General features: G+C 44.3%; 1 protein-coding gene across 2 annotated transcripts in view; it reads right to left on the bottom strand.

The window, feature by feature from the left end:
- Positions 1 to 12,670, bottom strand: part of ADAM12 (ADAM metallopeptidase domain 12) — a 402,635-nt gene that overhangs the window by 51,678 nt on the left and 338,287 nt on the right. For both annotated transcript variants that reach the window (XM_057530791.1, XM_057530792.1), the window contains exons 15-17: positions 4,696 to 4,804; positions 4,392 to 4,590; positions 1,740 to 1,817 (exon numbers count right to left, since the gene is read on the bottom strand). In XM_057530791.1, coding sequence (XP_057386774.1) covers positions 1,740 to 1,817; positions 4,392 to 4,590; positions 4,696 to 4,804 — 386 coding nt within the window. The remainder of the gene's footprint in view (positions 1 to 1,739; positions 1,818 to 4,391; positions 4,591 to 4,695; positions 4,805 to 12,670) is intronic.

Genomic DNA, 12,670 nt, shown 5'->3' with positions numbered 1-12,670 from the left:
AATTATTTCTATGACAATGAGGCTGAACGCTTTGGGAACGCTGGAAAAATGCAAGTCACTAAAAAGAACTTTTGACAAATTTGGAATGGGCGAAACAGCTGAAAAATGGTCAGGAAAAGCCGCAAAAGACAGGAAGGTTGCTCGTTGTGTGTCTAAGTTTCCCTTCCGCTTAGACAAACAAACGGTACGTCACAGATGGTGCACGTTGGATGATTTGTATACTGAAGTCAGGGCCGAGCTACGGATGCTGGATGAAGCCAAACACACACTTTTATATTTTAAGACACGGTAAATGTTCCGGGCATTTCTCTCATTTGTGATGTTTCCCTGCTTTCACAGACTCTTTTTTTTCTGAATCAACCACCTGCCCCAGATGCTTCCAACAAGAAGCCCAACAGCCAGGAAAGCCTGCGATAAGTGAGAAAGTGTGTTTCCATGAAGCTGACGCTAAGCCGAATTAACTACCGTGTAGCATAGCCCATGTTGCCTCGAGTCTGCGTGTCTTGCCTGTCTCCTCAGAGATGGTGCCGCTGAGGTACGACTCCCTGGGATTCAGGCAACTGTCCTGCCCGCGCTGGTCTCCTGATGCACGTCACAGTCATGTGCCCTTCTGGCAGCTTGTGGCAGAGAGATTACAGCCCTCACACCCCACTTGGAGGCGCTGCCGGTGAGCCCGGCCTCGCGAGGGAAGGACCGGGGTCCTTACTTGTTCCCAAGTCATGGCCTCTCCAGTGCGTGGATGGGACCCCAGGATGTTAGAGAGGGAAGAGTCCAGGGTCCCCGGCACAGCCTTGCTACTAACTGGTCATGTAACCTTGGACGTGTCACTATCCCCACTGGGGCCTGGACGCCTTCATCAGCCAAATAATAAGGCTGTGCTAGGCCATTTCTTCCAGCCATTAGAAAGAAATCTATGATCCAGTGAAGACATGAAAGGATTCCATTTTATATAGACAGTCAGCTACACTCACCATCAACAAACCCATCTGAGGTGACACTGCAATCCTTTATGGTTACAGCACAAGAGTAATTTTATGCAAACCTCCATAATTCTATGTTACAATCATTGGTGAGTGTCTATTTTAAAAGTAGAATTTGGAGCACAGTATCTGTAGAAAAGGTTTCAGAAAAACAAATGAACCCCTGGCATAGCTAGGCAAGATTAATATGATTCCACTGGAAACAATTAAGCCCATCAGAAAAAATAAATAAGGTTTTAAGCAATTAGAATCCTCTTCCTCCCCCTCTAAAAATTCTCTGAACTAAAATAACAGCCTTCTTTAGTTGACACCCATTGTATGTGATTTCAAGAACATGTGGTCAGTATGTTCTGTCTTCTTTGTTTTAATTCCTTTTGGAAATATTTCAGTTCAGACACATATTCTGAATCTTGGCTGTAGGAGGGGCGGCTCTGTTTGAAACGCTAATGAAAAACTCTTCATGAAGTAAGGTTCATGTTAAAATTACTTTGAAGATGACAAAGTCCTTTTTAAAAAAAATCCAGAATGTTAATTTAAGAGATAATTATCACTCAATCTGATTTTCTTTGTTAAATAAAAATCCCATTTCTTACGCTATGTAAAGGTCAAAGAAAATGAATGTCTTCAGAAGAAAATATTGAGGAGACACTGACTGCTATATTTTTACAAAGTTATGGATGCCAAAAATCCTTTACAAAGGAATGATTTAGTGCTGAACTTGCTGTGGGCCGGCTATACAAGGGCAGTTCACCTACTTACCCCTCTGCCGTGGCATTGCACCGCACATTCGTGAACACCAAAGACACTTATGTTCTGACACCGACGATTGAGGCAAATCTGGAGAGGAGGGAAACACAGCAAATATCTCAGTCTGTCTACAACCACACGCACATGCATCTATCTGTGTATTTAAGAACAGAGGAATGGATAAAGAAGATGTGGTACATATATACAGTGGAATGTTACTCAGCCATAAAAAAGAACGAAATAATGCCATTTGCAGCAACATGATGAACCTAGAGACTGTCGTACTGAATGAAGTAAGTCAGACAGAGAAAGACAAATATCATATGATATTGTTTATATGTGGAATCTAAAAAAAGGGTACAAATGAACTTACCTACAAAACAGAAATAGAGCCACAGATGTAGAAAACAAACATCGTTACCAGGGAGTAAGGGGGAGAGAGATAAATTGGGAGATTGGGACTGACATATATACACTACTATATATAAAATAGGTAACAATAAGGACCTACTGTATAGCACAGGGAACTCTACTCAATACTCTGTAATGACCTATATGGGAAAAGAATCTAAAAAAGAGTGGATATATGTATAACTGATTCACTTTGCTGTACACCTGAAACTAACAGAACATTGTAAATCAACTATACTCCAATAAAATTAAAAAAAAATAAAGAAGAGAAAGCAAAGGAAAGCTTGGGGAAGACCATCTTTCATTTAATATGAATAATGCACTTTGCCTTGGACCTGATGCCTGCCTCCAAACTCAGCCCGTTTCAAGACTCACATCAATGTGGACACTATGGAAGTCGTCTACCTTCATGGCATTTTATATGGTTTTAGTCAATCCTGAAATTATGGTAACTGATTTTCTCATGATTTTTGTTTAGAGCTTGCAATGAAATCTGCATATTGCAGCATTTCCCCCCTCCATTAAAAGATGTAGGAGAGAACAAAAGAGACTAGCCCTTCACCTGGGCCTATGCAGACTCAAAGACTCCAAGAATCCGAGAATCTGGTAAGGGAGATATTAAAATACGGGAAATTTTCCAAAATACCGACTGACAAGTACTATCGTCGATGACATAAACCATCAACAGAAATGCTCAGCGAGTAAAACAGACGCTTCCCTTGTATTTCTCAAGCCTCTGCAGAGGCAGCAATTTGCTAAATGGTACTGGGCTGGTTGAAAGAGTTCAGTCTTATTTCAAAGGTGCATAATATAGTCCAGACTCAAGGGATCAGGTTCTTTATCTCCCATAAGATGTTACAAATTAGTGGAGTCAAAGGGAGAAAAGTCTCATTTTTAGATTACAGAAGCATTTTTAATCAAATAGGACCTTCCTATGAGACATTCACCATCTGACCCCAGCAGTTTATCTAAGGCAAGATTAACGCCCTGTGAAAAAAGTGCTGGTCCAAGCAGCTCTCAGAGCTGGTGGGAATCTTGGCCAAGGGGACTGTCACATTCCGGCTGAGAAAGGAAATTGTCTGGGGTTGCAATGAACACAGCAGGACCCCAGGCAGAATCACAGCATATGGGTGCTGCCCTCCCCCAACCCACGGGCTAGGCTAAGGAAGGCTTTCAAAGAACTAGTGTTCTGCAGGAAGGAGATCAAAGCACATTGAATCCTGCACATGAAGGGAAAAGCTCACTGATAAATTGAGTCCTTGGAATTTCAGTGTTCAGATGCACCTGGCCTTAGCTGTTCAGACCACAGTTTAAATGGTGTCAGTCTAATGTCAAGGCTTGAATATAAGCGAATGGGTGTGGTTCAGGAGACACCCAGAATGTATAACACGTTTCACTTATCATCCTGTTTCCTTAAGGATAAAAGCATTTGTGGTGTATGGGGGAAGGGGGAGGGGGCGGAGTGGAGGGAACTCCTGTCCTGGGGGCTCTGCTACAGGAGATGACTCAGCACCTTTCCTTTCTGCTCTGTGACCTCCATGTTAGGAATGATTTCATAATCATTTTGAAAAGGAGGAGCCTAATGAAAGCATCTTCTTTCCTAAAGTGTTTTATTAACTTGCTGTCATTCAGTCCGATGAGAAAGTTTGGTGGGAAAAAACAATGTGGCAGAATATAAAAATCTCAAAAATTTTTTTTGTCGTTTTGGACTTTATTTCTAACTGCCCGCCCCCCAACCCCCAGTATCTCAGTCTACCTTTCCCCCTGATCTCCAAAAGAACACCCTTTGGCTTTAAGCTTATCCTATCTCTTCGCCTCTCCTGTCCCTGTATGGGGGTCTCTGAAACTACATCTGACTTCCCATTCTGTCCAGGTGAGAACAAGTCCCCACCGTGCCAAAAACCCAAACCACGTTTCCAAAAACAATATAATATGCTGCTGTGTTTCCTTCCAGAGTAATTTCCTGGCTGGAAACTCTCATAACATCCAGAGTGTAGACATGACTTATTAACACTAAAGAGCTGAGAAAACAAGCTTGATTTTCCCAAATCTGCATCTCAATGGTCAGACCAGAATCTAGGATTTATTGACTTTTTCTTCTAGGTGCAAAGAACGGAATTTCAGAGGCAACATTCTGAGAAGCGGATTTAGGAAAACAAACCAACCCTGTAACTCAGTTCTCCAACAGGACGTTTCTCAGTGGGCCCCCTTCCAGACTTACATTTGTGATGCAAGCGAGCATATGGGTCTTACTTTTCCATCTGCACACTTTGTGCCGGCAAGCACAAGCCCTGGGTCCGGCATGTCATCGCCCAAGTACACGTGGGTCCCACGGCACAGAATCCGACCTCCTTCCTGCAGGGGGATATTCGTTTCTATGGAAACGGCATTTGTACCGATGACTGGTCGGCTGGCACCTCCTTGACACTGGATTTTTCCACATTTAGCATCTCTGGAAAGGCAAGAACAGACAGCGCTCAAAGAGGGAAAGTCTGGAAGCAGCCCTAAGTGATCTGGGAAGTTCAAAGCCACGGCGCGGTCAGGAGGCAGACCCCACCTCATCTCGCACTTGGCGAAGGAGCTCTTGGAGTCTTTGCCGCAGTTGCCATAAGGGTCGCCTGCAGAGTTGACTCTCTCGAAGCAGATCCCGGGGGCAGGTTTAGCACCTGAAACAGAAGCAAAGCAGCACTTTCACCTCCTGCAAGCGTTTTGAACATTTTTCTTGGAACAGCACGAGGCTTTCAGGTTAAGGGAAGATGTGTTCAGCGTCCCGAGAAATCACACCTGGCATCTCGGCTGATGCCTGATACAAGCCCGCCTCAGCTCACAGCAAAGCATGCATTTCATCACTCCCTCTTCTGGAGGGCTGCTTACCGGGCCCATGGCACGTGCGGCCTCTCCAGAGATGAGGCCTGGCTCTGGGGGCCACACCTGACCCAACCCCAAAGCGGGTGGCTGGCCGGCTGCGGGGGAAGGGGAGGCTTGCTCTCTTGAACAACTCCCACACAATTCCGGTGAGAAAATGCAAGTTAAAGCAGGCTCCAAGGAATAATGATGACTCACGTGAGGAAGCAATGAGAGAGAGAGAGAGAGAACGAGCAACGCAGAGGTCTTACACCACGTTTCCAGCCCCACAAAGCTCCCTACTGGAGCAAGCACTGGCTTCAACGAATGCCTGTGTTTGCAAGGCAGAGACTGCTCGCAGAGGCCACGGAGGCATAAAACCTGATGGTCTTTTTACACAGCAGGACAGTGCCCGGAACAGAGGGGCGTGGAGCCAGAGAGCTCAGGAAATGGCCATTTTTAGCACATCTTCCGGTCAAGGAAAGAGAGAACATGTACCTGGGGTTTGCGCTGCCAAAGTTCGGAGGGCTCTCGAATCCTCTCATAGTGGTATCTGTTGAAGACTATGTGAGAAATTCAGGAAAATGGTCCCCACTCTTCAGATAAGCTGTGCCCTGTGTGGTACCCTGGGACTGCCTTCCTGCCCACACCGGTGTCCTGTCTGGGCACTTCCTCTCACATCAGCCAGGATGCCAACTTCCCCAAGCCCAGCTCTGCCCCCTGCCCTTCTCTGCATCCTGCTCTGGGGAGGCTCCGCGCACCTTCCAAGGTGACAATGTCATGATGGGCAACGCTCGCCTCCTCCCAGGGACCAGACGGTGTTCTTATTACTAAAAAGTCCATCTTTCTTCAACCTGATTCCTCATCAGACACGTTCAGCATCTCATCAAACAAACAAAGAAGCAGACAAATCAAACCAAACAAAACCCCTGCAGCAGTCAAGACCAGCAACAGGTTTAGCCATTGACCTCTGCACTAAGTTGCCCCCGTCCTGGACCTCTTATTTTCCCATTCTCTGTTTTTTTAAAAACCATTTAAGAGAGTCTCCCAAACTCCTCCCATAGGGCATTTCCCTGAACTGGACACAAGTCTCTGTCTTAACCAGATTAAAAAATGGGCAAAAGAACTGTTAAGACATTTCTCCAAAGAGGACATTCAAATGGACGACCTCACTACACATTAGGGAAATACAAATCAAAACAACAATGAGCTATCACCTCATGCCAATTATGGTGGCTGTTATCAAAAAAAAAAAAAGATAAGTGTTAGTGAGGATGTGGAGAAAAGGAAACCCTCATACATTGTTGGTGAGAATATATACAGCCACTGCAAAAAACAGTATGGAGGTTCCTCAAAAAATTAACAATAGAACTATCATATGATTACCAGTTCAACTTCTGGGTAAATATCCAAAGGAATTGAAATCAGGATCTCAAAGAGATACCTGAACTCTCATGTTCATTGCAACATTATTCACAAGAGCCAAGACACAGAGGAGACCTAAGTGTCCACTGACAGATGAATGAATAAAGAAAATGGTAGTATATATGTACAAGTGAATATTATTCAGCCTTTAGAAAGAAGGAAATCCTGCCATTTGTGACAGCATGGATGAACCTGGAGGACATGATGCTGAGTGAAATAAGTCAGATACAGAAAGACAAACACTGCATGATCGTGGAATCTAAAAAAGTTGAACCCATAGAAGCAGAGAGCAGAATGGTCATTGCCAGGGACTGGGGGCAATGGGGAGGTATTAGTCAAAGGGTACGAAGTTTCAGTTGTGCAAAATGAATAAATTGTAGCGATCTACTGTACAGCATGGTGCTTATAGTTACTAACACTGTATATTTAAACATTTGCTAAGAGGGTGAATCTTATGTTTAGTGTTCTCATCACACACACAGAAATCACAGTAAATAAAGAGGGTGGGAGGAATACTTAGGAGATGGCGGAAATGATTACAGCATGGACTGTGGGGATGGTTTCACAGGTGTACACTTACCTCCAAGCTCATCAAGGTGTACACACTAAATACGTACAGCTTTTTGTATGTCAATCGTAACTCCATAAAATGGTTAAAAAAAGTCTTTGTTTTCCACAGCACATTCCCTTCATTCACAGCTTATTTTGACGCTGACCCTTTTATTCTGTTGTGATGCTGTCACGGGGAATCTTATTTTTAGGCCTAAGTACCCACTCACCGAACAGTGAGTCTTTTGATTTTACTTTTTTCTATTTGCTCAGTGGGTGTATATTCATGATCTCCACAACCTAATTACCCATCCTGTTGCTTGCCAAAGTGAGCTTTTAAAAGCTCTTTTACCTGAAAAAAAAGTGGAGGCAGGAAGTCACACCCTAGGAATAATAATTAAACACGTGATAAATGTTCTTGTCTTTTCTCAAACCCAATTTTGTCAGTTGACCTCAATGAGCCCGTAAACCAGCATTGACACAGGTTCACGAGGTCCAACGTACTTTCTCAGCTGGACTGTGAGATTCAAAAGACACGACTGAGAGATGAAGAGGTCAGTGCTACTCGGCCATAAAAAAGAATGAAATAATGCCATTTGCAGCAACATGGATGGACCTAGAGATTATTGTACTAAGTTAAGCAAGTCAGACAGAGAAAGACAAATACCATATGATATCACTTATATGTGCAATCTAAAATATGACACCAACGAATCTATCTACGAAACAGGAACAGACTCACAGACATAGAGAACAGACTTGTGGTTGCCAGTAGGGAGGGGGCATGGGGGAGGGATGGACGGGGAGTTTGGGGTGAGCACCTACAAACTATTATATAGAGAATGAATAAACAACAAGGTCCTACTGTAGAGCACAGGGAACTATATTCAATATCCTGTAATAAACCATAATGGAAAAGAACACGAAAAGAATATCTATATATGTATAACTGACTCATTTTGCTGTACAGTAGAAATTAACACAACATTGTAAATCAACCATACTTCAATAAAATACATTTAAAAAAAAGAGGTCAGTAGTAAACCATTCTTTCCAATGCCGAATCTTTTGGGAAAACTGTTTTATATTTGCACATGTATGGGATCTAAGAAAAACAAAAACAAATGTTTATCAAGTCTCAATTCCTTTTGAAAGGCCTCCTCCTGTTTGATTTCTACACCCGGTGGCCGTGCTGCAGTACTGGAAGAGCCGGGGCTTGGGACTCAGAATAATGGGCTGATCTGGTGTCAACCCTACACACTAGGAGACCCTGGTCAAGTTATGGGAACTTTTTGAGACTCTCTTCCCTCATTTCTATGATGGGGACAAGGACAGCACCTGACCTGAGGTGCTGTGAGGTTCAGTGAGTCCCCCAGGCTCTCAGTAAACCTGAGTTACTCTGAGGATGGCCATTGATCATGGGGAAGGGGACAGCTTGGCCCCCGAACATTAAGGATGTGAGGGGAGGAGAACTCCTTGGCACCGACCTTGTTTACAACACTTGCCATGTTTTAACACTGTAATAGTTCAGGATGGTGTCGGTAAGGGCTTCACACCTGTTTCCTTCACAGAGGGGCATCCCCAGTGCCTAGCACATCACGGGAAGCCAATGAAGGCTGCTGAGTGACTGGGTGAGGAACTCCTGGACCCACCTTGGGAAACGAGAGGGAAGAAAGAGAATCTCCTCGTCGGAAACCCTGGGAGGTTCTGTACATACTTTGTATATTAAACAAAAAGTATAGTCATAGCTCAAGGACCTCAGCTTCCCTGCATCCACCTCCTCCTTACTTGTTTCAGTGAGTGAGGTCCTGCTTCCCTGAGCCCTGTGCTCATTCTGGGCGCCCCCCCCCAGCCAGGCTGGACTGGTCCTCCAGAACCTCACCACACCGCGCAGAGGCCGAGCACCATTTTGAAAGAGGCAGCAGGAGACCTCAAGGAAAGACACTTGAGTTTGACTCCTCTTTATTCCACTGAACTCTGGGAACAAAGAGCGTCTTCCCTGTAATTCCCTTCCTTGCCCTTAAACCAACAGACACGCTTTAGATGAATGGGAACGTTTTGGTTCACTAACATGCCATTTGTTGGGCATCCGCACTATTAGTCACTGTGCTGGGCACAGCATGCAGTAGAAGTCAGTCCATAAAGAAACAAAGCTGAGTGGGGTCTGACCAGTAAAATTTACTCCACTCTGGTATTAATTTGCCCAGTGGCTTGAACAATGCAGAGTTCTAAAGGTTAACTTCCTGTCTCTTGCAAGAAAGCAGTACCTGTCTATTTCCAAGAGTTTTGTTCATTTCAGCTCTTACCCAAAACCCAAGGGAGCAGCAGATGTCACATCCCACTCTACTGTTGATGTACCGGCAGGACGTGTCATCGGTGGGCACAGCAATGACACTGCTGGCTACAACGTGGCAAAGGAAACTCCCAGCTGGATGAGTAGCGGGTCATGATTTCATCGGCTGCATATGCTTAGGGATAGGCTAGATAGATCTCTCTCTGTGAAATCAAAGACCAGAATGCATACCTGATCCCTTGCCACGTAATTCCTTCATTCTTTTATCTGGAGGATTGAGGGAAAGTACACTATGATGGGCAATTCATGGTCAACCTTGATGCATAAGCTCTTTTGCATCTCCATCCTCAAGTACTTAGGGATTGAAAACTTCCATCAACTTCGATCAACTTTCATCAATACTCTGAAACTGCTGTTGTTTCAATAGCGTGGGGGAGGTGAGTGACAGAAGTGAGAGAAGGATGGGGCAGACCCTATTTACAATGCTCATTCTCATCCAGTTGACGTACATTTTCTTACCCTGAAGTCTCCATGTTGGGATGAGAAATCTTGCATGAGAAACATGATGCTTAAAGACCAAGGGGTTTAATAAACGAAACTTAAAATAAATGAAAAAGTATACAAGCAGTTGAAACTTGATCCAGATCACAACATGCCCTGTTGCTGCCTCACCTCCAATTTCAAGCTGTAGGACACTGTCACGCAGGGTTTCGGGCCACCTCCTGGGGCCAGCAAGCTCCCAGCTAGAGGTTGGGCACTGCTCAGCCCCACCTGGTACCACCAGCAGCCCACTGGCCACGCCCCTCCTAGGAGGTAACCTCTCTTTATAGGAGAGCCTCTGTGTGTGTGTGTGTGTGTGTGTGTGTGTGTGTGTGTGTGTGTGTGTGTGTGTGTGTGTGTGTCTGTGTGTGTGTTTCCTCTGGTGGTTTGGAGCAACCATAGAGATTTGTGAAAAGGAGGTGCAGAGTAGAAGGCTTGTGATTATTCAATTGTTAGTTTTGTCTAATACCTCTCCCATATCCCTTTTTCTAGGAACAAAACCCTTTTTCTTATGGGAAACCCATTTTATATGGTTCAGGTGAGGCTAACGTTCCCAACCAGTGCCAAAGGGATGGGCATGAAATTCAAGTCTGGCCCATCGAGTGTGCCACGCCACCGGTCATAAGACTGGGTCAGTGATGGATACGTGACCAAAGCCGGGTGCCTCAGCACCTTCCTTGGAACCCAACTGCTCGAGCTGGTTGGATGAGGGGCCTGGGCTGCTGTGTTGCCAGCCATCGCTGGCTGAGCCCCTTCAGGGTCTCCCTCCATCACCACCTCCCCTTGAGCCTGGGAACCCTGCTGTTCTCATTCACCCTGCTGGGCTGTCCCCTCTTTGCATCTATCACACTTGCTTTTGCCTTTTGTGATGTCTCGAGGCTCCCGCCTCACTGTAAAAACCCCTGTGGACTGAGACGGTGCCTCAGGCCTGCACAGAGCAGGTGTGTTCCAAGAACGAATGAGTGAAAACCACAGGGAAAGCAATTTAGGGAAAGCACATCCTGTCTCCGCCGCCCTCCCCAGAGGAAGTCAGTTGCGGTTTCCACAGAACAAAGCATCTTGGGTAAATGAACACTGTCTCCTGGTCTGCCTTTTCTGTGACTCTGGGTCTTCACTTATTCATTTACATCAAATGAAGTATTACCGGGCTGTCTTAAGAGGAAAGAAGATATAAAGTCACAAAAAGACAGACATTTTACTTCCTAGAAAGGAAAACTCTCATTCCCTCAAAGTTTAGACAAAGTCAGAAATCCTATAAGCAAGGAAACCAGAAAGGGGGTTCCGTGATGACCTCGGGAGCAGGGAGAGCTCTTGCAATAAAAGAAAACATCATTATAGGAACCAGACCAGAAGACGCAAACCCTGAGCGCCCTGGCTGTCAGGACCTACTGGTGCCAGGAAGGACAGTGGAGGAGGGTCCAGCCAAGAGTTTCGCGTGGCTTTTGTGTGTGAGCAGCCAGCTGGCGTTTATCTTAGAGACAGAAGGGTCAATAATCTAAAAGGTGTAAATGACTTCTATCCACTTGTAAGACGTTATAAAGGTACAGATCTGGCTTCAAATCTGCTGCACTTAAAGGTGTCTGTCTTCATGAAGACGAGAGACTTCATGTCTGTCTCATGAAAAAAAGTGACACGTTTTCTTATCACCACTATATCAATTTACAGCCTTTGAATTCTTAATAATGGAGCTCTTAGATGTTCTGCCGTTATCAAAAGATGAAATTTAGCCTTTCAGAGGGAATTTTGACATCGTACCGTATTTTATAATTCTATAAGAAGTGATGGAATTTAATTACCAGGTTTATCTTCAGAGTTATGTAACAATTATATTTATAATTGTAGTTTGGAAGTTCCCGATGTCATTATGTCTTTTGAAAGAGAGATGATGACATCTTGTACTAAGCCCACAATTTACTTGATCTAATCTTTTCCTTAAAATGACACAGTTATGCAAATGCACGTCCCCAATTCAGTCACCTCGGCTCCTCCCCCATCACTAATTTCCCCAACCCCTGTCACTAATGTCCACAGACAAAGGCATCTTCACAAGCAACTGAAGCCTGCTTGTCCTCCCCATAATTCTCCCTCTGTCTTGCTTTTCCACATTGACCTTTACATCCATCGGAAAATGAAGTCCAAGCAAACACATTCTATCATTTCTTTCTCGCACAATGGGACAAAAAGGAGACTTCCCTGCCTCCTAAACACTATGACTCTTGGCAAAAATCCCTTTTCTTCCCATCTGTAGCCACCAGAGTTGTGGATGATTAGTAATTGTACTGCTCCAGGTATGTCATCATAAAGCAAACTCATTTAAACTAGCCTGGCAGATAAACACTGAATATGCCCATAAAAATCGTCTGGCCAGCTCACACTGCATCAATCAGGCGACACTATTTTCTGGTGAGTGATAAAGTAGATAGAACTAAGATATTTCAGGACTTCCTTGATGCAGACTGTTTGTGGTTCTAGACACACAGTTATCTGTAAGATTAATTTCCAACCGTTTTCAGCGATCATGCTAGTGGTTTGGATAAATGACGTTGGCAAAAATAAATTTTGTGCCTGAAGAAACATATCCAGCTGTGTTTTGGAAGGAATAAAGGTCATGTCACATTGACAGAAAATCTTTGTGGATATTAAGACTGAAGTGGACAGAGGGCTAAATACAAGGTACGGTATGAGCTGCAGATAACATTTATGGATTTGACATCATCAGATAAAGTCTTGAGATGCAAGATTTGTGGAAGAAAAATCAGTGAGAAAAAAAAAAAGTCAACTCCGAGCCAGCAAGAATATCATCAACAATAATAACTAGGAAAACAAGCGGATGAACAAAAGCCCCAAAAGGTATTCTATAAGTATATTACTTTGCCAGTTA

Source organism: Balaenoptera acutorostrata, chromosome 16, assembly GCF_949987535.1.
Source record: "Balaenoptera acutorostrata chromosome 16, mBalAcu1.1, whole genome shotgun sequence".
Classification (NCBI taxonomy): Eukaryota; Metazoa; Chordata; class Mammalia; order Artiodactyla; family Balaenopteridae; genus Balaenoptera; species Balaenoptera acutorostrata.
The sequence above is the reverse complement of the archived record's forward strand: the minus strand, read 5'-3'. Positions and strand labels throughout refer to the sequence as shown.